The 22,495-nt window shown below is 42.4% G+C and overlaps 1 protein-coding gene and 1 pseudogene across 1 annotated transcript; one reads left to right on the forward strand and one right to left on the reverse strand.

Annotated features, from left to right (window-relative positions):
- The first annotated feature begins 14,277 nt into the window (after positions 1-14,277).
- LOC102701716 lies at positions 14,278-16,243 on the forward strand (annotated as a pseudogene).
- On the reverse strand, positions 16,202-20,786 carry LOC102701996 (hydroxyproline O-galactosyltransferase GALT6-like). The gene is made up of 7 exons (XM_015835716.2): positions 19,949-20,786; positions 19,595-19,827; positions 19,214-19,501; positions 18,993-19,121; positions 18,731-18,904; positions 17,336-17,443; positions 16,202-17,062 (listed from the first exon to the last, which is right to left on the reverse strand). The coding sequence occupies exons 1-7, from the start codon at positions 20,784-20,786 to the stop codon at positions 16,856-16,858; spliced, it is 1,977 nt and encodes a 658-aa protein (XP_015691202.2). The 3' UTR covers positions 16,202-16,855.
- Between the last annotated feature and the right edge of the window lie 1,709 nt (positions 20,787-22,495).

The raw sequence follows: 22,495 nt of genomic DNA on the forward strand, positions 1-22,495 counted from the left end.
ACACGCCCGAAAATTTTTCAATTGAATGTGGTTTGTTTGGGCTTTTTGGTTGGCAAAAATAGTAAAAAATATACTCATGTGAGGATTCGACCTTAGGTCTGCTAGTAAGAAGAGGTGGGTGGTGACCACCGAGTTAAGGTAATGCTTGTGATCAAATAATTATATATGCTATATATATATGTATCAAACCATGGTTGAATCGAAAAGCTCTCGGGTGCACATGGCAATTTTGCACTTTGCCCCTTGCCGCCTTGCACGGGGCAAAGTGCAAAATTGACACCGCACTATCATCACCCGTCTCCAGCTCCCTCTCCACCGTTTGTCACGTTAGCATTCCGTTCTCCTACAGAGCGGCAGGAGGTTAGTTTTGTGAATTTTTGAAATACAAAATTAAATTTGTAAATTATTTAATAAATGAAATTCAAATTTTAAAATTTGCAAACAGAAAAAATTTGATATTAAGTTACACAAATAACGGCTACAAAATCAGGTATACTCTTATCTATCGAGCCCGGTGCAAATAAAGTGGAGTACGACTTTATCGTTACATCAAGTGAATCATTAAAATCAAGAAATGGACTTCGTGATCTGCTCTTGCAACGACAGAACACGTGCCGTCTCCAAACATAAGAGCTACGATCACTTGTAACATCAAGGGAATTAACTTATAAAAGCAACAGATCGTCGCGCTTCTATTTTCCATCAAAACAAGCATCATCGATCCAAGCAACAATTAACTCGATGGAAGATCAACCATGTCTGTCGGCGTTCCGTCTCTAATTCTCGTTCTCGTCGGCTTGGTGTCCATTGTCCCGCCATCGGCTTGGTTTGATTTCTTTATAAATAGAAACAAGATCCTACGGCTATTTATTATTGTAGTTGTTGTTTTTTTGTTGTTGTTATATTTGGATGTTTTTTGAAAAAATAACAATAAATGACGAAAGACCACATGTGATGTATATCTTAAAATTAGAAGAGATGTGTCATAGGTGCTTCAGATAAAAGAAAATATTATTATTGTTATTGTTAATTATATGCATGTTTCTTTCAAAAAGTAAAGATAAATGGTAGTTGTCGTGAGAACTGCAGCTAAAACACAAAAAAAAACCGCTTCAGCTAAAAGAAAATAATAACAATATTATTATTGTTAATTATATGGATGTTTCTATGAAAAAAATGCCAGTTGTCGTGAGAACTCTAGACATGTCGTTTGGGGATAAACACCTTATCCACGGGACCATTGGTTTGTTTCGTAATTAAGTTGATCGCTAGCTAATTTATGTGATTGGGCGATAAAGTAATATAAAAAAGATAAATTAGCTTTATTGTAATACAAAGGGAATCATTAAAATCAAGACGTGGACTTCCATACGTGATCTGCTCTTGTAACGCAAAACATGTACCGACCCAAAAGAGAGAGCTACGGTCACCTGTCATGCTAACGCTACAGTGAGATAATAGGTTCGATATTACATTATAAAAATAATAGCATTATGGTACCATTTTTAAATATATAGTGTTTAATTATGAAATATAATTTAGCATGAGTAACTCGCAATGCAGCACATGAGTGATTGTTAGCAAGAATAACACGAAGAACTATCCAGGTATGATAATAAAAAATATGATAGTTATAATCTTATTTGCCACTAAACAATATATGTCATGAGATGTTAGAATTATTTACCATGTGCTATAATCATCAGATTTATAACAAATGTCACTCATTTATAATGTACTATAATCATCAAATTTATAACAAATGTAATAAAAGTGACGACATGTTTCACATAACTCCACATTTTCTAAATATCAAGTAAATTTAATATTTAAAATAATATTATGCATATGGAAGAATTAAGGTAACAACTTGTATTAAGAAATTAGTAATTAAAAATTCCATTAACTACTATAAAGGACAAAAATTCTTAAAGTAAATGTGTGCTCAATATATATAGGGGCATCGTTTTGTGAAGTCTTATGACCATAATAACAGGGATTATGTGAGTGACACAAGCCATAATACATGTGGTTTTCTCATATTATCTTTATATTTAAGAAAATTCAAACATTATATTATCACTTTATATGTTACACTATATTTTATATATTTATATTATAACTTTAAAATTTCTAAGTATGATAACTACGTCTAAAATGGGTTGATTTTGATTCTGAAGAAAAATATAATAGTCTAAACCTAACAAATAAGTAAAAAATAATTTATCAAAATTTTTGGTTAAACGTACTTACCAGATCAAACTACTCTTTGCACACTCTGCTACGAGGACATTTAGTAAATTCAAACGAATAACCAAAAGACGATACATCATATGATGATGAAACATATAATTAATAAGGCTAGTTTAAATTCACACAAAAAAGGATCTATGTAGAGTGTTGTTGTATTGGTAGTAATTACAAAGCCACATGCATAAAATGAAAATCACAATGTGTATATGCAGAAACCATCTAATTTCTTATGTGCTTCACATTTTCCGATATAGATGTAGGAATAATGTTGTAAGACTCATGTTTTAATGACACATCCACAATATAAGAAATTAGATTCAGTTAGTTTCTAACATTTTCAGTTAATACACGGCAAGAAACAAGGCAAAAAGATAGTAGTAAATGATTGCTATAATATTATTGATATAGAAACTGGCATGCATTTAATGTAAATTTGATTTTAAAAAATATAACATATAAATTGGTCCAAATATACATACCAAATACAAGTCTTCATCAGAAAGTAGAAGAATAAATGTCTAGTCACAATCGTCAATTTTAAATGAGATCAGAATAGGTGTGGTCAATTGTAATTGTACTTTAGGGAAGAAATTTTGGCCCTAGAAATTATCCTAGTCTTGCAGGCAAGCAGTAGTAGATGTTGTAGAGTCACCGGCCAACATCTTGGCGAGGAAATCGAAGAGGTAGGCACTAACGAACAACAGAGCTTCAGAATTAGGCCTGAAGAGCAGCAGCACAGTAATTTTGAAATTAAAAGTCTCACTCTAAACCAAGGTGCTTAAATTGTATATTGAGCTTGTTTCTTGTATAACCATTGAGTTGCAACAAGCTCGAGTAATGAACATTTTGTCAAGACAAATCATCATTAGACTTATAAACAATACATGAATTGGTTGTCGGCCAATCTGCACCAACACAATTAAACTAGTCACAACCCGAACAATTGTTGTGGTTTCATCGAGTTTGAAGCTCCACAGCAAACAAAGCAACAAATGAAACATGTGCATACTTTAAAAAGTTAACGTCCAAGAGAGATCTGTATGTTTATGAATAGTACAGCTAAGCAAATTTAGATCAAGTGAACACACCAAAATAGAATTAAAAGAGTTGTCAGGTAAAGTACAGTTGAAGTGGGTATTTGACTGATTATAGTCCTTCCAACATTTTGATTCATAATACATAATCTTTTTGTATGACGGATGTTTATTAACCTGAAGTTGGTTCAATGATAAACAACTAAAATCTATATTTATTTATTTGTACACTCCAGTTGGGGTAGTACATAATAGGCAATAGAAGATGTACCTGTGAATCAGAGTCAGAAGTATGTTGTTAGTTTATCCTTAAATTCCCAAAAAGAATAAACTTTTCCTTGATGATACCACTGTCATGATTTAAACCAATAGGTTTTCCCTCATATTTATATATGATTCCTCAACACGTACTTCAAATATTAGAATCACAAGTTTTTTTTAACACCAGTTTCTAATTTGAATTCCACGCCACAAAAAAGGTAAGCAAGTACAGGTTGGGAAAAAATAATGAAATTATATTTTAAATTTGGGATTGATATTTACTAAATTTTGAATCAAACACAACACCTTGGCTGTGTTGTACATAGGTGTGCTCAATTTTCGAGAACAACTCAAATAACTTACATATATCATTTACTAATATATTCCTAGACAACCCTTGCCAGTACAATTTTTTTAGACTCTTCTGTACTCAGCTTTAGATAAAAAAAAGTGTTACCAGATTTTATATTTTACAAAGAAAGTGGCATCATTTTGATTATCGCATTTGCAGGTCTTCCTGAACATTATGTGTGCTCTATTTTCTAATTTATCAAGAAAAATGTTTAATTTTTATACCTTTGGCAGTACAGAAGTATTGATATCAACTTGCATTAGATTTGGCACTATAACCGAGTATTTCATTATTGAGCCCAAACAGATAGCTACCTGAAATAACCAATTGTTTGAGTAGGCGATGAAAGAAGCAACAAAATTTGATAACGTTACAAACAAGTTGATGGTTTGATGTGGTAAATGAATTTTCATTAAATTAAGTATCATCTTGCAATAAAAGGCTAACCAACAAAGAGTAATATGCAAACAAGATTCATGTAGATGTCGAGTGCAAAAGTTATTAGAAATGATTTCAACAGATCATCATCCATAGTTTACTGCAAGAGCATGGACAGTATACAGAAGAGCAAACAAAATATGGAACACCACAAAAATAATATGTCTGATGAAGGGAATAGTTTGATTCACCAGGTAACCATTTAAAAAGCTAGAACTTACAGATTATCTAGGTCGGTCATCTTCTTCCTCAACATGTTGTTAAGATTGAAAAAGAGAATAGTGTTAAATAGACTATTCATAAAATGGGATGAGGATACATTCAATTTAGATAATAAGTTTTCAGCAAAATGACCTTTTTTCTAAATGAAAGGAGGTGCAATGACAAAGTTTTGACTACCTCTAAATGCAAACTTTAGAATCAAATCATTACTTTCTCTTTAAAAACACTTCCAATTTGTAGATTGCTATAAATTGCTCAGCAGAATGCTCTACAAGGCCAAAATTTATCCATTTCGGTGTTATTAGAAATAACTAATTCATTTTTGTTGTCAAATGAGTAACATCTTGTTGCCTTTGCATTTTTCTTATCATCTCGACATAGGGTCCCTGTTTTCCTTTATTTCATTTCTTATAAAATGATCAAACATTCCAAATTTCGGTTGACGCAACATCATTGCCAATGCCAAAACCTTCAATCTTACTTTTTCGTAGGTTTATTTTGTTGTCTGAATTTTCTTAAGATTCTTTTTGTTGTCTGGATTTTATTTTTTCTACAACTATTGGGGAAGGAGGCAATATTACTAATTACTAAGCTAATTGCATTGTTGCACAATAATATAGTCTTTTAGTTCTTTCTTTTAGGGGAAAAAAGGAAGTTGAATCTTGCAGTTGTACAAGGAAAGAAAAGGAAGTTGTGTCTTTCAGACAAATAAAGAGGCGGCGGTGGCTGACCAAGGTGTAGAAGAGGCGGCAACAGACCTGCTATAGAGGAGGCGGCGGCAACACACCTGGCGTAGAGGTGGCGGCGGATGAAAAGGTCATGGAAGAGGTGGCAGTGGACCTGCCATATCACAAAATCTATTTGGTTTTGTCAAATTTTGGTTTATTCTTTTCCTGGAAGTACATTCTACATTCCCAGATCCCGATATATAGCTCTATTTTTATGCATGCTTCAAATTATATTGGCTACTGATTGTATGGGGAGTTTAATCTCGCCTCATCTGTACATGTTATTGGCAATAAAGTTATGATCATGATTCATCTAGAATATTATGTTCTTCGTTCTCGCTGCATAGGTAAAAATATTAATGTGCAGTGCGCTCCACTTTGCATATTATATTCAGAATTAAGCATTCAAGGAAATAATTCTCTTTCTTAATCAACACCTAACTTTCTTCATGTCTCTTTGTTCGTAATTGTTTCACTTTTTTCAGTAGCTTATTGTTAAGTTTCTTGACAGCTATCGTCATCAGCAAGGTTGTTAAAAAAAGCATCATATACACCTCAATGGAAAATGCAACTATACCTCCGTTATGTTGTTTCAGTATGCAAATGTGATGTTCTCTAGCCAAAATGTTTGCCAATCTGCAACCAAATTGTCCCCAAGCTGAACTGGTTGACAACTTGTGGTTTCAGAACTTCAAACATATTACAAAATCGCTTTTATTTACAGTTATTGTTATTTCACATTTTCTATATATGTATAATATCCTTATTTATGAAGAGAAAAGCTCTATAACCTTGAGTACAGGCTACGGCTGCCCAGAACATAGAGGAGACGACAAACGGGGGATGGAGCCATTCGATCCGATAGGGACGAGAGGGCGTAGAAGGGCGGCGAAGAGAGTGGCGGGGTGTGGTAGGGCGGTGGCAGATCGTGGACCCGGTGATGTAGACGGTGGCGGGTCTGAGCTGCAGACATGTGATGACAACGACAACGACTAGGGTTTAGGGATGGGCAAATGAGATGAGGAGGCGGCTGGAGAGAGGGGAGTCAGATTGACCGTCCGATCTAGTATAGATCGATTTAGGCCATTGGATGCGTCACATGATGATGATGATGATGAATAAATCATGTTTGTGCACTATAGGGTAGATTACAAAATTGCTTTTATTCGCAGTTATTGTTATTTCATATTTTCTATATATGTAGTAATATCCTTATTTATGAAGAGAAAATCTCTCTAACCTTGAGTACAGGTTGCGGCTGCCTAGAACATAGAGAAGGCGACAAATGGGAGATGGGGGCATCCGATCCGACGGGGACGAGAGGGCATAGAGGGGCGACGAAGAGAGTGACGGGGCGGGGTAGGGCGATGGCAGACCGCAGACCCGGTGATGTAGATGGCGGGGAGTCCAAGCCACAGACGTGTGATGTCGGCGACTGTGCCTAGGGTTCGGGGATAGGCAAATGAGGTGAGGAGGCGGTTGACAATAGGGGAGTCAGATCGACCATCCGATCTAGTATAGATCGATTTAGGCCGTTGAATGCATCACATGATGATGATGAGTAAATCATATTTGTGCACTCTAGGGTAGAAAAGCATCAGATAGTTGCGCTTCACTTTTCATCAAAAAAACATCGATCGAAGCAACATTGCTCGACAGAAGATCAGTCATGTCTCCCGGTGTTCCGTCTCTGCTTTTTGTTCTCGTCGGCTTGTTGTCCCTTGCCCTGCCGTGCGTCGTCGCGCAACATATTTCCAGTGTAGAGTTCGTGTCACGTCCAGAGTTTTACCCTAGCCTAAAAATAATTAAATAATGTATTAAAAATAATTCATTAATTAAAGTTTAAGAGAAAAACAATGTATAAATATAATTAAATTAATTGGAAGCTTTTCGGATATTCTAAAATATCCCAAAAGCATTTTAAATTATTAACAAGATTTAAACTTGAATTTTAGAGAACAAAATTTTGCTTAAATAAATTAAATAAAAATTAGAAAAAAATTGGAGGTAATTTCTTTTTTCCTTTCCCCTTTTCTCCTTCCTTTTTCCTTTTCCTTCTTTTTCTTTCTTTTTCCCCTCCTTTCTTTTTCTCTTTCTCCTTCTTCCCTTTCCTTCCCTTTTTCTAGCCGAGTGGGCCGGTAGCCCAACTCCTCCTCCTCTCTCCCAGCCGGCCCTCCCCCTCTTCCTCTCTCTCTCCCCTTTGGCCTCCTCTCTTCCCTACTCTGGGCCGGCCCAGAGGCCGCAACCCACTGGCGCCCTAAAGTCCTCTCCTCCTCCTCCCTCAGGACACCGACAGGTGGGGCCCACCTATCGGGCCCGTCCTCTTCCTTCGGCGTCTGCCTTCCCCTCGCACTACGACGTCGCTCGTCGTTGCATCGCATCGCGCCGCACCATACCACCCTCCTCGCCACTCCACCCTCCCGGCCATGCCGCACCCCTGCGCGTCTGCCCGCCGTCGTGTGCCCACGCCACTGCGCCGGTCGTTGCCTCGCCGTCGGACGCTAAGCCTCCACCGCCGATCTCCATCGATGGGTGCCGCTCGCCGCTGCTCGTCTGTACCGGCCGTTGCCACCGTCGCCGATCGCACCGCCGCGCCTCCGCCTTCTTCCTTGGCCGTCCACCGTCACTGCCGCCGATGAGCCCTCTCCTCCCTCTTCATGTCTCCCTCTTTCTCCTCTCTCTCTCGGCCGCCGCCGCGTCACCCGGACGTTGCCCCCATGCGCACGCCTCCGGCCGTCACTTGCCACTAACATAGCCGCGTCGTCGTGGTCTCACCGTTGTCATCCCCCTCCCCTCCTCTCCTCTCCGCCTCACCCACGCCATCGTAATTGTTGTAACTCCCCTAAAATTTGCTAAGTTTTAAAACCGTTTTCTTTTCTTGTGAGTTTTAAAAATTCATGCGTCGAGTTTTTCGTTTCGTTCTATTTTGAAAGTGCAAAGTTCCTCCCTCAAATTCTTCCGTTAACCGATGATCCATCCTATCATCGAGTTTCGGCCCATCTTTTCTTCCCTTAGTACCGACCCGTTTTTGTCAATCAGCTAAAATCAATACATCTCTTTTTATTTTTCTTCTTCCGACCCATACTGATCCGGACCGAGTCGGCCCAGACCAGCCCAAGCTGAGCCCAACCCAGTCCAGCCCAAAAATTCCACCCCCCAACTCCAACCGAACCGACCTTGCCGACGTCGTCTAAATCTTCCAGCCACCAGCATAGCTAGAAGCTACCATCGTGCCATAGTCGGCAACTTGGTCATCATCCTTGTACTCCCACACAGACATCATTCTCGCATCGCAACCCACTCGCCACCTCGCCACCGCCTTACACGACAGAGAGCAAATTCGAGCAAAACTCGTTGCTTCCATCCTGTTCGTCACCACCGGTCATCGGTGTTCATCTACAAAATCCATCGCCCCGCTGCTCCATCCCCAAAATTAACGGTAAAAATGGAATCCTTGCCCCTTCCCGTGCGTTTCCCCTCCCTTTCCCTGACGAAATCGTCGCCGGAATCATGCCGTCACCATCGCCGGAGCTACTGCTGGCGTTCCCCTGCTTGCTGCCGTCGGGCTGCACGGCGCCCCGCCTGTCTGCGCCTTCCCGCGCTCGGCCAACGGCTCCTACACCTCCACCACCCTTCACTGAACCCCTAGGCTGCCGCACCTTCGTCGGAACTTCGCCGGAGCACCGCCGGAGCGGCTGCCTCCGCCGCTTGTTCATGGCCGCCGCGGCCACCCTTGCCTGCTGCCTTCCAGCCGCTGCTACCGAGGGGAAACGGTCCCCCTCGGCCTCCCGTTGCTAGATCTCGCCTCCCCGGCCGGAGTCGGCCATCCTCACCGCTGGCGCCCATCCCTCCATGGCCGCTGCCCCTGTGCACCAAAGAGAGAAAGGAGAGAACGAGAGAAACCGTGAGAAAGAAAGAGAAGAAAGAGAAAATAGGGATTTTCCCATTTAAAAATAATTTCAGAAATTCCCTTTTCACTTTAAACCTGTTTACTTATCCATAAATTCCCTTTTCACTTTAAACCTATTTACTTATCCATTTGACCACCTCTGATTCCACATCCAAGACCTATTCTAGACTTCTTGAATTATTCTGAGTCCAATGAAACCACTTTTATCGCCATCCGAGCATCCGTTAGCGCGACCCTAATTTCGGCTTCTAGGGTTTGCGACCGATAAAAACCCCAAAAATCCCAAAAATCATTCCTAGCATCCTTTCCACCTTTTTCTGCACTTTCTAAAATTCTAATGTTTATTTGGAGTTAATTGCTTATCTATTTTATTTTATTTGTGTATCGTTAGACCGCGTCGCCGTTGATCCAGAAGAAGCCGGATCGGAGTTCGTTGCCGACACCTACGACACCGCAGTTGTAGGGAGTGAAGCCTGGGACGAGTACACCAGCCCTGAAGGCAAGTTAAGCATTCTTTGGTCATAACTGAACCTAATCTGGAGCTAGGTCATATTTTGGGTAGTCGTACTTACCTTCGAGTATATATATATAGCTTGCATGTGTTAATTAATTTAATTATCACCTTAACTAGTAGTTGCCCATTCATTATTTTGCTTTACATATTGCCATGCCTTGATATTGTGCCTGTTATGCCTTGATAACCCTGGTTTAGAATAGATGATTATATATGGCTATCATTATTTTATGTGGAATTATTGATGTTATATGGTTTATTTGAAAAGCTATAAGGACTTAACCACCTTATGCCAGTATATGTGACATAGTTTACACTCATCCACACGATCGAGATACTCGGCCATAGCATATGCTGCTCCAGCGAGTTGATGATCTGCAGCCTATCTATGTATATGGCAACATCGTCCTTAGGTGTGTACTGGTCACTGAGTGTTGGTGAGAATTATATGAGTGAGGGTGCTGCGTGTACCCAGGGTACTGTGTATACCCGAAAGAGGTCAGGAGGAGCTGATGTGCCTCTGAGACGCTCAATAGTGGGTGGAAGTTGTGGCGGGTTGGAACACACCCCCTCTGCGTTCGGGATGGGGCCAATAGCCACAAAATCCTATAACCCGCTAGGTGGATCTTAGATGAACTTGGGGCAGTTTTGTGTTGTGTTATTCATAGCCTGGCTAGCTATGGGTGTCATGTGGGTAAAGCTGGGTAGACGCTGCAGAGTCGTTTGGTATTCGAATACGCCGTGCTTCCGGTTAATGGAGATATGTCTATGGGTGAATTCAGTGTGTTGGCAAAAGGTAGACTTGGCTTATTGTTTAATATGGTAGGTAAATAACATAAAATGATGGTTATACTTGATTATTATGCTGGGTTATTACTTGAGTTTATTTGTAAACTACTGCTAAGGTTAGAGGGTTGAACCAGTTTCCTTCCTTTGTTGACTATGCATTACTATTTTACTTTTTCCCTGCTTGGCTTGCGGAGTACTTGTGCACTCAGTCTTGCATACTTTTGGCTCCAGTTGGTCAGGGTGAAGTTGCAGGTGAAGCCAAAGAGCTTGAGAACCCACAGGAGTGGGACGAAGATGAAGACTTCGACTTTTAGGTCGACTCCACGCTTAGGTTGTTCCTGTGGTGCATAGTTGCGTCTTTTTTTGTTTTTTTAAGTGTAAGGCTGTAGACCCGTCGCGTGTGTCTTAGTTTAGCCTGGAGTTGTATTAAAACTATAATCGAAGTATTGTTTCTGTATCATTCTGCGCATAACCGAACTTCCTGGGTAGTTACGTGAATCGAGGGACGTTTGGATTTGGTCCAGGATCGAGCCCTCACAATTGTCGCCCCCTCGCCGTCGGTGAGCGCCCTCGCTATCCACTCCCTCTCCTTTTCTCCCGGCCAGCCGACCCTCGCCGAGCCCGATGCTACCACCACGGGACAGCGTTTCCCCGCGCTGCCACCACCCTCCATCATTGTCATCACCCTTGCAACGTTGTCGCCGAGCTCCCTCCGCCCACACCCGAGCACGCCCGCGCCACCGGCCAACTCGCTGTCGCGTCGCCCCGATCCCTCTCCCTCTCGGTGGTGCCACCGTTCTCCGCTTCGCCGCCGTCATCGTCGTTGTGATGCTGCCGCCTGCTGTGGCACCGCCGCTGGCTACCTCCTCCACCCGAGCGTCGCCGGCCTCCCTGCTCCCCTCCCTTCCTCTGTTCGGTGTCACTGACGAGGTGGGGCCAGGCCGTCAGCCTCCCTCCCCTCTCTCTCAGTCAGCCTTTCTCTCTCCTCGTAGGCCCCGCTTGTCAGCCTCCCCTTCCGTCTCTCACCGAACCAGGGGCCCACCTGTCAGCTTCCTCCTCCTTTTGTCCTCTCTCTACCTGTAGGCCCCACTGTCAGCCCCCCTTTCACCTCTTGTCTCACTGTCCAATGGGACCTACCTGTCAGCATATCCTCTGTCCTGTCATGCTGATGTCAGCACCTCTAATTATTACGCAATAAATCAATAAATTTTTCTGTTTAGTTTAAAAACACAGTTAAACTTCTAAAATTTATAACTAATTCATCTAGTCTCCGTTTTAGTTCATTCAAATTTCATTAAATCCAGAAAAATGCCAAGAATCCATTAAAAATAGTTTCTTTCTATGTTTTAGTAGTTTTATGGCCTATTTTTGCTTATTTTGCTTTGTTTGTCATAGGTGTTGACCCCGTCACAGTGCCGATCGTCCTCGAAGTCATCGCCGAAGTTCCTCGTGGGTCAGAGCAAGGCAAGTGGCACCATATCCTTGAACATATTGATCTCATGATTATAAAATCCTCGTATTGCATTCAAATATGCATTGTATTTGAATGTATTTACTTTATTTATTTATTGGGCATTTACATTTATAGCCGTTGTTTTCCCAAATATTATTATTGTCAATCCAGGGATAATTTGACTAGAAATAGGCTTAGGCAATGCTTAGTCATACGTAGTTCAACTAGCTCACATGTTATCATTTAATTACTGTTAGACTTGATAGACCTTTAATGGTCGTGATCATGATTAATCTCCTGATGTGGATTAATTACAACTAAAGTATTGCTTATGGTGGGCTGTGAGTACATGGTTTTGAGAGTCGCACCTATGGCAGTTAAGAACCGGTTCTCGAAAAACCCTGGAAGTCTTACACGTACTAACCACAAGCCGAGTATGGGCAAGGTGGGATTTGAAACGTAGCTTCGAACAATTTGACGTAAAGGCAAGGGTGGGCATGATGGAGTATGGATGGGACATCGTGGTGTAATGATGGTCTCTACTGCTTTCGGGTTCACCAAGGCATAAGAGGGGACTGCTCGATTTAGTGTAAAGAATGAGGTGAAATCTAAAGCGCGGTGCGATTTAATAGGGAGGGTTATGTGACGGGTCCTATCACAGATTTCTTTCCGTGGTATCGTGATGATACACCGGCGCACGTTCATGTGTAGTGGAACTGTGTCTTGTGGCTAAAGCTGTACACATGTAATCAGAGTAAAACTATTCAAATAGCTGTGCCTGCAGTTATGAGGCGAACTGACAGACTCAGTGAGATTAGTCAAACCTTTAATAAATTGATGAACTTAGAATTGGTTTGACTCTGTGCAACGTGGTGTAACATTGGTAGTGGTTTGGGCCTGTTGTAACGTGGTGTAACGTTAAACAGCGTGGAGATGCTTTATTTAAATGTTTTACTTATTCCTTTAAATTCAGTTATTCTATTTAAATCTCTATTTTACTTAAGTTGCTGCTTTTGTGCAACTAACCCTAGCCTCTCTTTGAACTGTACTGTATCCATTTATTACTCTTTTTCCGTGCTGCTTGTTGAGTACGTGGGTGTGGGTGTACTCAGCCTTGTGTTTTCCCCTTCAGAGGTTGAGTATTGTTCTGATAGAGGTGATTATGAGATTTGAGGCTCGTCCGCCATCGGGGTGCTGCCTGTGGATTGGAGCCAAGCTACGCTGGAGCCAGAAGCCCTTTATTTTACTTTTCGCTACATGTCGTTAGACTTATATTATCATTTATTGTTGTTTTTAGAACGAATGGTGATGTAATCAATTTTGTTTATTGGTGTATCCCGATTAGTCTTGAACGGAAACTTTAATACACAATAAAATTCAAAAATTCGTCTGGCGGATTCCGCTCCCGGACAGAATCGATGCCCCAAGAGCATCGCGTTTGATGCCAGAAACCAAGGGCCCTTCACCGGCGTCTCGGACGGCCGCGTTCTCAGGTGGAACGACGGGGACGGCTGGACGCCTTTTGCCCACCATGCTGACTACTGGTACGTACGCACAATATTGATTACGTTATTTTATTTATCTGATCTTTTGATAATCTTTAAATAATACAAATAATAAAATTAATTGCGATAAAGGATCCGGTTCGTGTAAGTAAAAAATAAGCTCTAAATTTACAATATACTTAAATCTAGAGTTGATTTTAAGGGGTTTTCATCGTCGTTTATTTTTTAGCCATAGCTTTTAGATCACTAAGAACATGTATACAAAGATTTTATTTATAAATTATTTTTTATTCATAAATATATCGTTTGGTAATCACCTCTCGCGTGTGCTTGCAACATATAGGAAGTTCCCTACATGCACTTCCTATTGTTGTTTATTTAAGTTTTTTTAATAAAACGTGGTCAAACATATGCCAAGATGTTACTCGACTATTCATTAAATTATTTATACATGACATATATATATATATATATGTTATGTATTTTAATAGAATTTTAGATGAAATATTTATTTTTATCCTTGTGGCGAAACACGGTATTATACTATTATGAAAAATAAACTAATATTGAGATTGATGGAGTAATTTTTTACTCTTATTGTCCTAGAGGGATTGTGCGCGTGCGTGAGAGGAGTCCGATCGCGCGGAGAGTCCAATTTTACCATCTCCTGTTTCTAATCGCATGCGTGCGAGAGTCCAATTTTAATAATATCTTCTGTTCCAGACGTGAGAGTTACGGCCACTTAACCAAAGTCTCCTATAAAAGCAACAGATTGTCTAGACTCTTTCCATCAAAAAAAAAAAACACCGAAGCAAACATTGCTCGACGGAAGATCGATCGGCCATGTCTCGTGGTGTTCCGTCTCTGGTTCTTCTGGTTTTCGTTCTCGTCGTCGGCTTGGTCTCCCTTGCCTTTCCGTGCGGCGTCGCGCAGCAGATTTCCGATGTAGAGTTCGCCTCGCGGATTCCGCTCCCGGACGGAATCGAAGGCCCCGAGAGCATCGCGTTTGACGCCAGAAACCAAGGGCCCTTCACCGGCGTCTCCGACGGCCGCGTTCTCAGGTGGAGCGACGGGGACGGCTGGACGCCTTTTGCACACCATACTGTCTACTGGTACGTACGCACAACATTGATTACGTTATTTTATGGATGAAAGATCATCTTATCTTTTGATAACTATAGACAATGAAATTAACTGCCGTAAATAATTCGGTTCGGGAAGCTTGCGCGTAAAATAAACTCTAAATTTTAATTATATTTAAATTTGGAGTAGATTTTAAGGGGTTTTATCGTCGTTTATTTTTTAGCCTTGGTTTTCAGATGACTAAGAATATGTATATAAAAGTTTTATTTATAATTATTTTTTATTTACAAATATGTCACTCTGTGCCGACAACGTACAGGAAGTTCCCAACATGCACGTCAAAGTCAAAGCCACCATCTGAGGAGACGGAGAGCACCTGCGGACGCCCACTGGGTCTAGCGTTTAATCGCCAGACAGGTGACCTCTACATTGCTGATGCATACAAAGGGTTGATGCGTGTTGGGCCAAGTGGTGGCGAGGCAGAGGTGCTTGCCACCGAGGCAGACGGTGTACCATTTAATTTTGTCAACGGGGTCGATATTGATCAGGCTACCGGTGATGTCTAGCACCACCTACACCCGTTGGTACATACTGACAACCTAAATTAGATTCTAAATTTCTAATACATGCATGCAAATTTGCAATATACTTTTGTATATGTAATGACATACAACCCATCGTTTACCTTTGTTATGTTGGTCAAAGTTATAAATTTTCAATCTTAAATTGGAGTAAAGTTGGAGTTTTTCAAAAAAGTTTATTTTTAGCCTATATTTTTATAACGCTAAGAACATATGTATAAAAAATATATATTTATAAATTATTTTTTATTTATAAATATATATCGTTTGGTTTTTTTCCATGACCACCCCCTAATCATTATTAACCTGAGCTGTGTCTTCATGGCGGATGCAGGAACAACATTGAAATCATGCTGAATTCTGACGCGACGGCGCGGCTGATGAAGTACGACCCGAAGACGAAGCAGGTGACCGTGCTGAGGGCCGGGCTGCCATACGCCAACGGCGTGGCCGTCAGCCACGACGGGAGCTACGTCGTGGTGGCGCACACCGGGCCGTGCCAGGCGTTCCGGTACTGGATCGCCGGCGCCAGGGCCGGCGCGTACGAGCTCTTCGCCGACCTGCCGGGGTACCCCGACAACGTCCGCCGCGACGCCGGGCGGGGCTTCTGGGTGGCCCTGAACCGCGAGAAGGTTCAGCTGCAGCCCGACCCGGCGGGGGCGGCGGCGGCTCCGGCCAAGCACCTGGTGGGCGTCCGGCTCAGCGGCGACGGCGACAAGCTCGAGGAGCTGTCGGCCGCCGACGGCGTGACGCTCAGCGAGATCGTGGAGAGGGGCAGCACGCTGTGGCTTGGCTCTGTCGAGCTCAGCTTCATCGGCCTAATGAGACAAGACTAAAGATTTTTTTTTATTAGCCATAGGTATTTAAGAGGGTTAGAGGCAAGTAATTTTATTTAGTAGGGATAGGAACAAAAGCAAATTAGTTTTAATTTTATGTTTTTAAGTAGTAGGATTAGGATTGATGAATTCTTTCTGTCCTATATATGGTTGTGCTAAAGTAAAGTTTAATTAATAGCTACACCCTTTTCAATTTGAGTCTGCGTCAACCACACCGCTCAGTGCCAGATACACCCTTTTAAGGACAAATTATTGAGCCAGAGCAAAGGTATAATTAAATAATCATATATTACATCCGTTTAGCAGCTCAGGTGTTTCTCCAAATTAATATGTTTTAGCAGCTCTCCCGGCTAGAACACTCAAGCTGCATCGGTAATACCGCCTGAATCGATGCCAAATACATTGTTAAATAAATATTAAGTTATAACCATGTTAAATAAATATTGTTGAAACAATGCCATAAGTTATGACCATGCTAAATGGAAATTTTGGCAACAAAATTTCTGTAAAACGCCGGGACGTGGCTTCTTTGTAACTGATGGGTTGTTCATGGCTTTCAACCACAATCAGGCATATACCAAAGGTAGCAATAGTTTTAACTAAGCTTAGCTTCCTACCCTTCACATGTACAATGAAGTCCTTGAGCAGTTCTATTGGTGCCCACTGAACTTCGTCTATATCTTATAGTGAAAAAGAACAGCACTGGCACCACAAGGTTTGCTATTCTTTCCCTCGGTTGTTTCTAGCTGAATGTTTTGATGGTCATCTCTAAATGAATGCAATAATCTGTGGCCACTTGTTAATCATCCGCGGGCTTAATTTACCATCACAAAACAGTCCTTCGATCTTGGGCTCACGATCATTGAAGGGGATCAATACTTCCAGTTTCATCATCGCTATCTCATATTGCAACATTGCGCTTTCCCAGCCTGTAGCTTATCCCACAAACATAGCATTTGCCTCGGTGACTGGTAATGTGCGGTGTAGTAGTCATCTATGCACCCAAATTGGCAGAACTTGACACTGTGGACGTATTGAACTTGTCCGGTGTTATTGAACCGTTCAACCCACATGCCCATGCTCACATCTTCCATTTTGAAGAGCTGCACAACAAGCAAACGATAATTAGACATCTGCCACCATTAGTATGTCCAGGCTGTTTTCTTCTCAACCTATACTCAATTTATTCCGCAACATGACATGAAATATTAGTTTACTTATGAGACATGAGTTATGAAAATCTAAGGTGCTCAATAGAATAGAATATTATATGATAAATCTCCCATTATTTGAGGAGCACGGAATTTGTTAAATCGAAGTTGCCGTGTCCTTTTTAGCACCACAAAAAACTGCCAGAAGCAATCTTCTGATCTTACCCTTAATTTATGAGTTGCAAATTCTGACACGATGGAATCGGCGATATCAGAAGAGATAACGTATCCAGGACCATTTGCATATGTTGGGTAATCCTCTTCTGGCCACTCCTACAAATTAAAACATAAGTGCAAAGATTAGACACACATGAATTTACGGTAGATCTTAGGCAGTCATCTATGCTGATACAAGTTAAGTGAAGAAACAGAAAATGAAATTGAAGGATAAACAAAAGGACATAATTTGTCGGATATCAAATATTTCCACTCCGATATGTAGAATCATACATAATGTAAGCAGGTGAGGAACATACATTACCAACTAGAAATGCATTTACAAGATTGATGGAGTACCGTATTTTCCTAGTATTTGAGTTATAATTTCTAAGCAAATTCAGATAAAAATGAGAACAGACAAGGGCTACTAATCCTAAGAGGTCCTAGGCATCACCAAAGAACACCGACGTAAATTGCATATTTTTCCTATAGATGACACTATAGAGCAACAATGGTAACTGGCTCAGAGCAATACCCGCTTTGACAAGATACTGCATCTTTGGTATGATGAATACGGAAATGAACAATTTACAAAAGAATTGCAAATCTATTTTTCGCACCTAGTTAGCAAATATGGTTAAAATGGCACAAAGTATTTTCTAAATTTTAACTACAAAACCATGCATTGAAACAGCTTCACAAACTGTAAGCCTGATGAAAGGATTCAAGGTTACAAATTCATCCCAATACAAAAAAAGAAACATCTGCGTAGATTCTTATAGACAAAAAGACAAGCCAGCAGCATGAAGATATTCATAAGAAACAGTTGGCGGCATTGCTATTTTAAAAGAGAATAATTATTTAGCTTTTGAAGCTGGCAAGAGGTTAATGCAACCATGGTCAGTAATGGGCATCAGCAACATAAGTTTTATGTCATTGTATGTTTTCTTGTATGGTTTACAGTGAGTGATTCTTTGTTAGATGCTTTAAAAGGGTGAACGATTGAGAAAAGTTCATTCATCACATAATCTGTATTCCTCTGTTAAGATTTCCAAGAATTAGCTAAACCACACTAGGAAGGCCAAGGTCGTCATCTTTTGGCATATTTTAAGGATAAGCGAAACTGTTTATCAAAATTACAAAATAATTTGTGGGTAAAACTTTTATATAAGTATTCTTATCGATCTAAAAGCAAAGAATGAAAATAAACTATAGTGGAAAAAACAAAAAATCAACTTCAATGTTAAGTTTTAAAATTCAAATTTTGGCTTATAAGCATAAGCGAAAAGATGAAGATTCCAATAACTTTTATTGAAAAGTTCTCTACAGCACTTTACTGAAACACCAAATTCAATCAATGATAGGGCATATAAGGTCATTGTGAAATGATAACATACATACCTCATAAGTGACAGCCCACTTCCCATTGCGCAACGGTTTGTGGTGATAGTTCATGTTTCCCGCGTAGAGACTTTTACCTCTCGGTATTTTCTTAAGTTCCGACATTACTGATTCAAGTCTAACAAAATTATCATCGTCGCACTTCATTATATATCTAGCGGAAACAACACGCACCTGAGAAACAGTTCATCGTAGTGATGATGTCAATAGAGTGGCTTGTAAGTAGCAAAAGTCGAAAATAGGTACTGAATCTTAGACATACTCCATATTCACATATTGCGACAGTTTTTAGAACAACTAAGTCGTAGCTGTCCATGAATGGCACAATAACAATGTCCCCAAAAAACTCTGCCTCCTTCATCAATTCCACGTTCACTTCTTTTCTACCGTTCTACAGAAAAGAGAATTCATCAGCTCAAGTTCACAGCATAAGTACACAACTTGGAAATACAAGGCCATCAAATTTGATCTTCAAGATTTTACCAGGGCAACAAAAAATCGGGCCACAACATTCGAGGACTTCTGGGCAGCAGACATCCATGTCTTCCTCACAGCCATACGCTCAGCAAAATGGTTGCCTGCTGACAGTATGCCAATGAAAATTTCAACTGGATCATCTGGAAGGGGAGGGGACTGCCAAATAGGCAACATTTCTAGGTGTTTCTGAGGTGCAAAGCTAGGGTGTGCAGTGGGCAAAGTCCCTGCAAACACCGAATGCACATCAAGATCCCCATTCAGAGATAAGCCAGTGGCATCTTCAAGCACAAATCCCTGCCATTACAATAACCAGTGACAAAAGTTAACCATGATTTCGAACTTACACAGCAATACAACACCATCAATGAGTGTACAACATCCACTTACAGTGCGGTATGGAAATGACGTGACGTGTCGCCCATCAATATTCACATGGTAACCCTCCAATCCAGCAGTAAGAGTAAGAACGAACAGACGATCCTCCACGAACGGGTATGGCCAATCAACAGAGATCTTCTTTGTTCGGCCAATGAGCCGGTTCAGCCACCATGACGTCTTTGACTGCTCCGACCGCTCCTCGTCATCACGAATCCATTTCTCACACTTCACCATCCCATCCACTGATGAACAATATTGTAAATAAAATCTAATCATTGGGCATTGCAATCAAAATCCAATAGTTGGGCAAAATACTCCTGGGTAAGTTAATCGTGTTTCATCTGATGGCAAGGTGGCGCATACCGGTCTCCTCATCGGCACGGGACCTCCAGCCTTCGCAGCGGAGAGAGGTTCCCCACTGCATTCGGTAGCAGGTGTTCTGCTCGATCACAGGCTTGCCGCTCCAGTCGCCGCGGAGGCGAGGGTTGAAGTGGAGGATTCTTGGCGGGTCCTCGCCGTCCACTGTCCTGAGCCCCTGCAGCTCCATCATGAACTGAGAAACCATGATCGGCTCGTCTCCCTCCCGCAGCAGCGTGATTTTAGGATCTCGGTCGGGATGCGCCGCGCGCGGCGTGGCGGCCACCGTAATGTACGACCCAAGCGTCAGCCCGCACGGCAGCTCCACGGCCCGCCCCCTCTCCCGGAACTCGTCGCCGCTGAGGACGACCGAGTGCGGGCACCTGCTCCTCTCCTCCTCCCCTGACTCATCCAGCTCGGTCACGACGGCCCCCGCGAGGGTTTGCAGCTCGGAGAAGACGCGAGCCCCGGCTGCCGCGGCCTCCGCGGCGACCTTGCGGAGCGAGCCGGAGCGGGTGGCGTTGAGGTGCCGGAGGTCGAGCCCGGAGACGATCCCAGACAGCCGGCTCCACCGCCTCAACCTCCCCGCCGCCGAAAGCGTCTCCCGGTGCGGGCGCTTCGACGGCCGCGCCGGCGCCGCGCGCTTGCCCTCCCCCTCGCCATCGAGGTGAAGCGGCCGCGACGCCGCGGTGGCCGCCCCCGCGGCGCCGCCGGCCACGGACGTGGACACGAGCAGCGGCGACTCGAATACAATCACCGCAACCACGTACACCAGGAACACCACCACGAACCCCTGGATCGCGCGGCGCCGGCACGACACGCCGCCCGCCGGTGGCCTCCGCATTGGACGCGCCCCCGCAGCCAGCGGCAGCCTCGACGGCCCCGGCCCGGCCCAGCCCAGGCCCGGCGTCTGTAGCCCTAACCCTAGAGGGAGGAGGCGCAGCAGGATGAGCGACGGGCGCAGCCGGAGCCGGGTGGTGGAAGCGCCGCCGGCTTCGGCCGCGCGCGCGGAGGCGGCGAGGCGGTGGAGGCGGAGGCGGCCACGCGAACCCAACGCAACCAAGGGGAAGGACGTGTGTTAGTTTATTCAGTTTTAGTTAATTAAAAATATTAATTAGTGATATTACTTTATTGCGATCCAAAAAGCAGTGCGTGTAAAATAATTTTAGTGGAGGAATTGCGGGAGAGGCGACGTGGGAAGGATCGCGTGGACGCGGTGTATGCGCCGGTCTCACGTGGCACGAGCCTTCGAGGGTAAAGGAATGGAACTACGTGGTGTATGGACCGCGCCTACGAGGAGCGGCGTGTGGACGGGGAGCACACGTGGAGAAAAGCGGCGCGTGCCGGCCGTGACCGCTGCTTCGATGTGGGCGGGATCGCGTGCGGTGGGGGCACTCTGTTGACCTATCAACACCTGAATCCATAAACTATTCCATATTTTTAACTGCCTAATCCAATATGCATGTGAAGAGAAAGCAGGGGTGGATTTATCATGGGACCGAGCCCTGCTATCCTCTTGGAGCTTTCACGAAGACTCCTAAAAATTTTATGGCAAAAGTTAATAGAAGAGGACAAAATCTCTATCTAACTTATTCAAATCCCCGTAATCTCCACCGGTAAAAGAAAATCTAATCAACCTTAATTATTTGCATTGTTTTATGAGTGATAGTTTGCTCCCAGCTATAAACATATATAAAAGTTCCTCATCGTCTAATTGATTTAGAGTCATTTTTCATTTTATGGTGGTTAATTTAGTTTAGTGGTTTATCTTTATAACCTTAATTAGTTATCACAAAATTACAAAATCAGAACAGAGCCTAAGAATTTTTCCAATAGCTTGGTACAGTATTTGTTTACTAGAGACAAAACTTAAAACGGCATTGCAGAGGAGCAGCGAGGAAGCTGGCAGTGGGGCCAGTGGCCTTGAGCTGGTCCAGGCATCGTAATGTGCCGACGGTCAGATCGGTCCGGGCCAGCTTGGGGTTCTGGCGAGTTCACCATGATTTCTTTTGGGGTCCATCCAGTCCAGGGTTCCAGGCTCCCGGACGATGCCAAAGAATAGAAGCAGCAGAGATCCTGTTTCCACTCGCAAATTCTCTTTTCTGATCTGTCAAAACGGCAGTGATAATAGCCCAGTAACAGATTATTTACTGAGCTATTACGGCAATAGATACAGTGTGACTTGATTCTACGACAGGCTACATATTTTTAAGAAATAAACTTAATATATAATCGCCCTCGTAAGAAAATAGCAACTGTTGGTGACAAAAATTTGTCAACTTCTCTGCCCAGAGGAATGCCATCTAATCTCGACTAATTATAACCATAGTTCTATATCATTCTGCCCTAAGTTTTTTTATATTCCGAGACCAGCATATTTGTTCATAACAAGTTGCTTAAGGCCACATTATCCTAGGCACATTTTTTACTTCCTATAAATAGTCTTACAATACCTTTTAAATTCTTCTTTTAAAGAGTTTAAACCTAACTAATCAAATCATGTGCTAATTATACGGATTAGTTGATCAGCCGAACCGCCAAATCAAACCTGAC

This window comes from Oryza brachyantha, chromosome 3, assembly GCF_000231095.2.
Source record: "Oryza brachyantha chromosome 3, ObraRS2, whole genome shotgun sequence".
Classification (NCBI taxonomy): domain Eukaryota; kingdom Viridiplantae; phylum Streptophyta; class Magnoliopsida; order Poales; family Poaceae; genus Oryza; species Oryza brachyantha.

Bases quoted from the DNA above. Each gene is read 5' to 3' on its own strand.
- LOC102701996 (XM_015835716.2), bottom strand. From the start codon at position 20,786: ATGCGGAGGCCACCGGCGGGCGGCGTGTCGTGCCGGCGCCGCGCGATC. The intron at 19,828-19,948 runs GTATGCGCCACC...ATTGTTCATCAG, and splicing joins CCGTGCCGATGAGGAGACCG to TGGATGGGATGGTGAAGTGT. The intron at 17,444-18,730 runs GTATGTATGTTA...TTTAATTTGTAG, and splicing joins AGTGGGCTGTCACTTATGAG to GAGTGGCCAGAAGAGGATTA.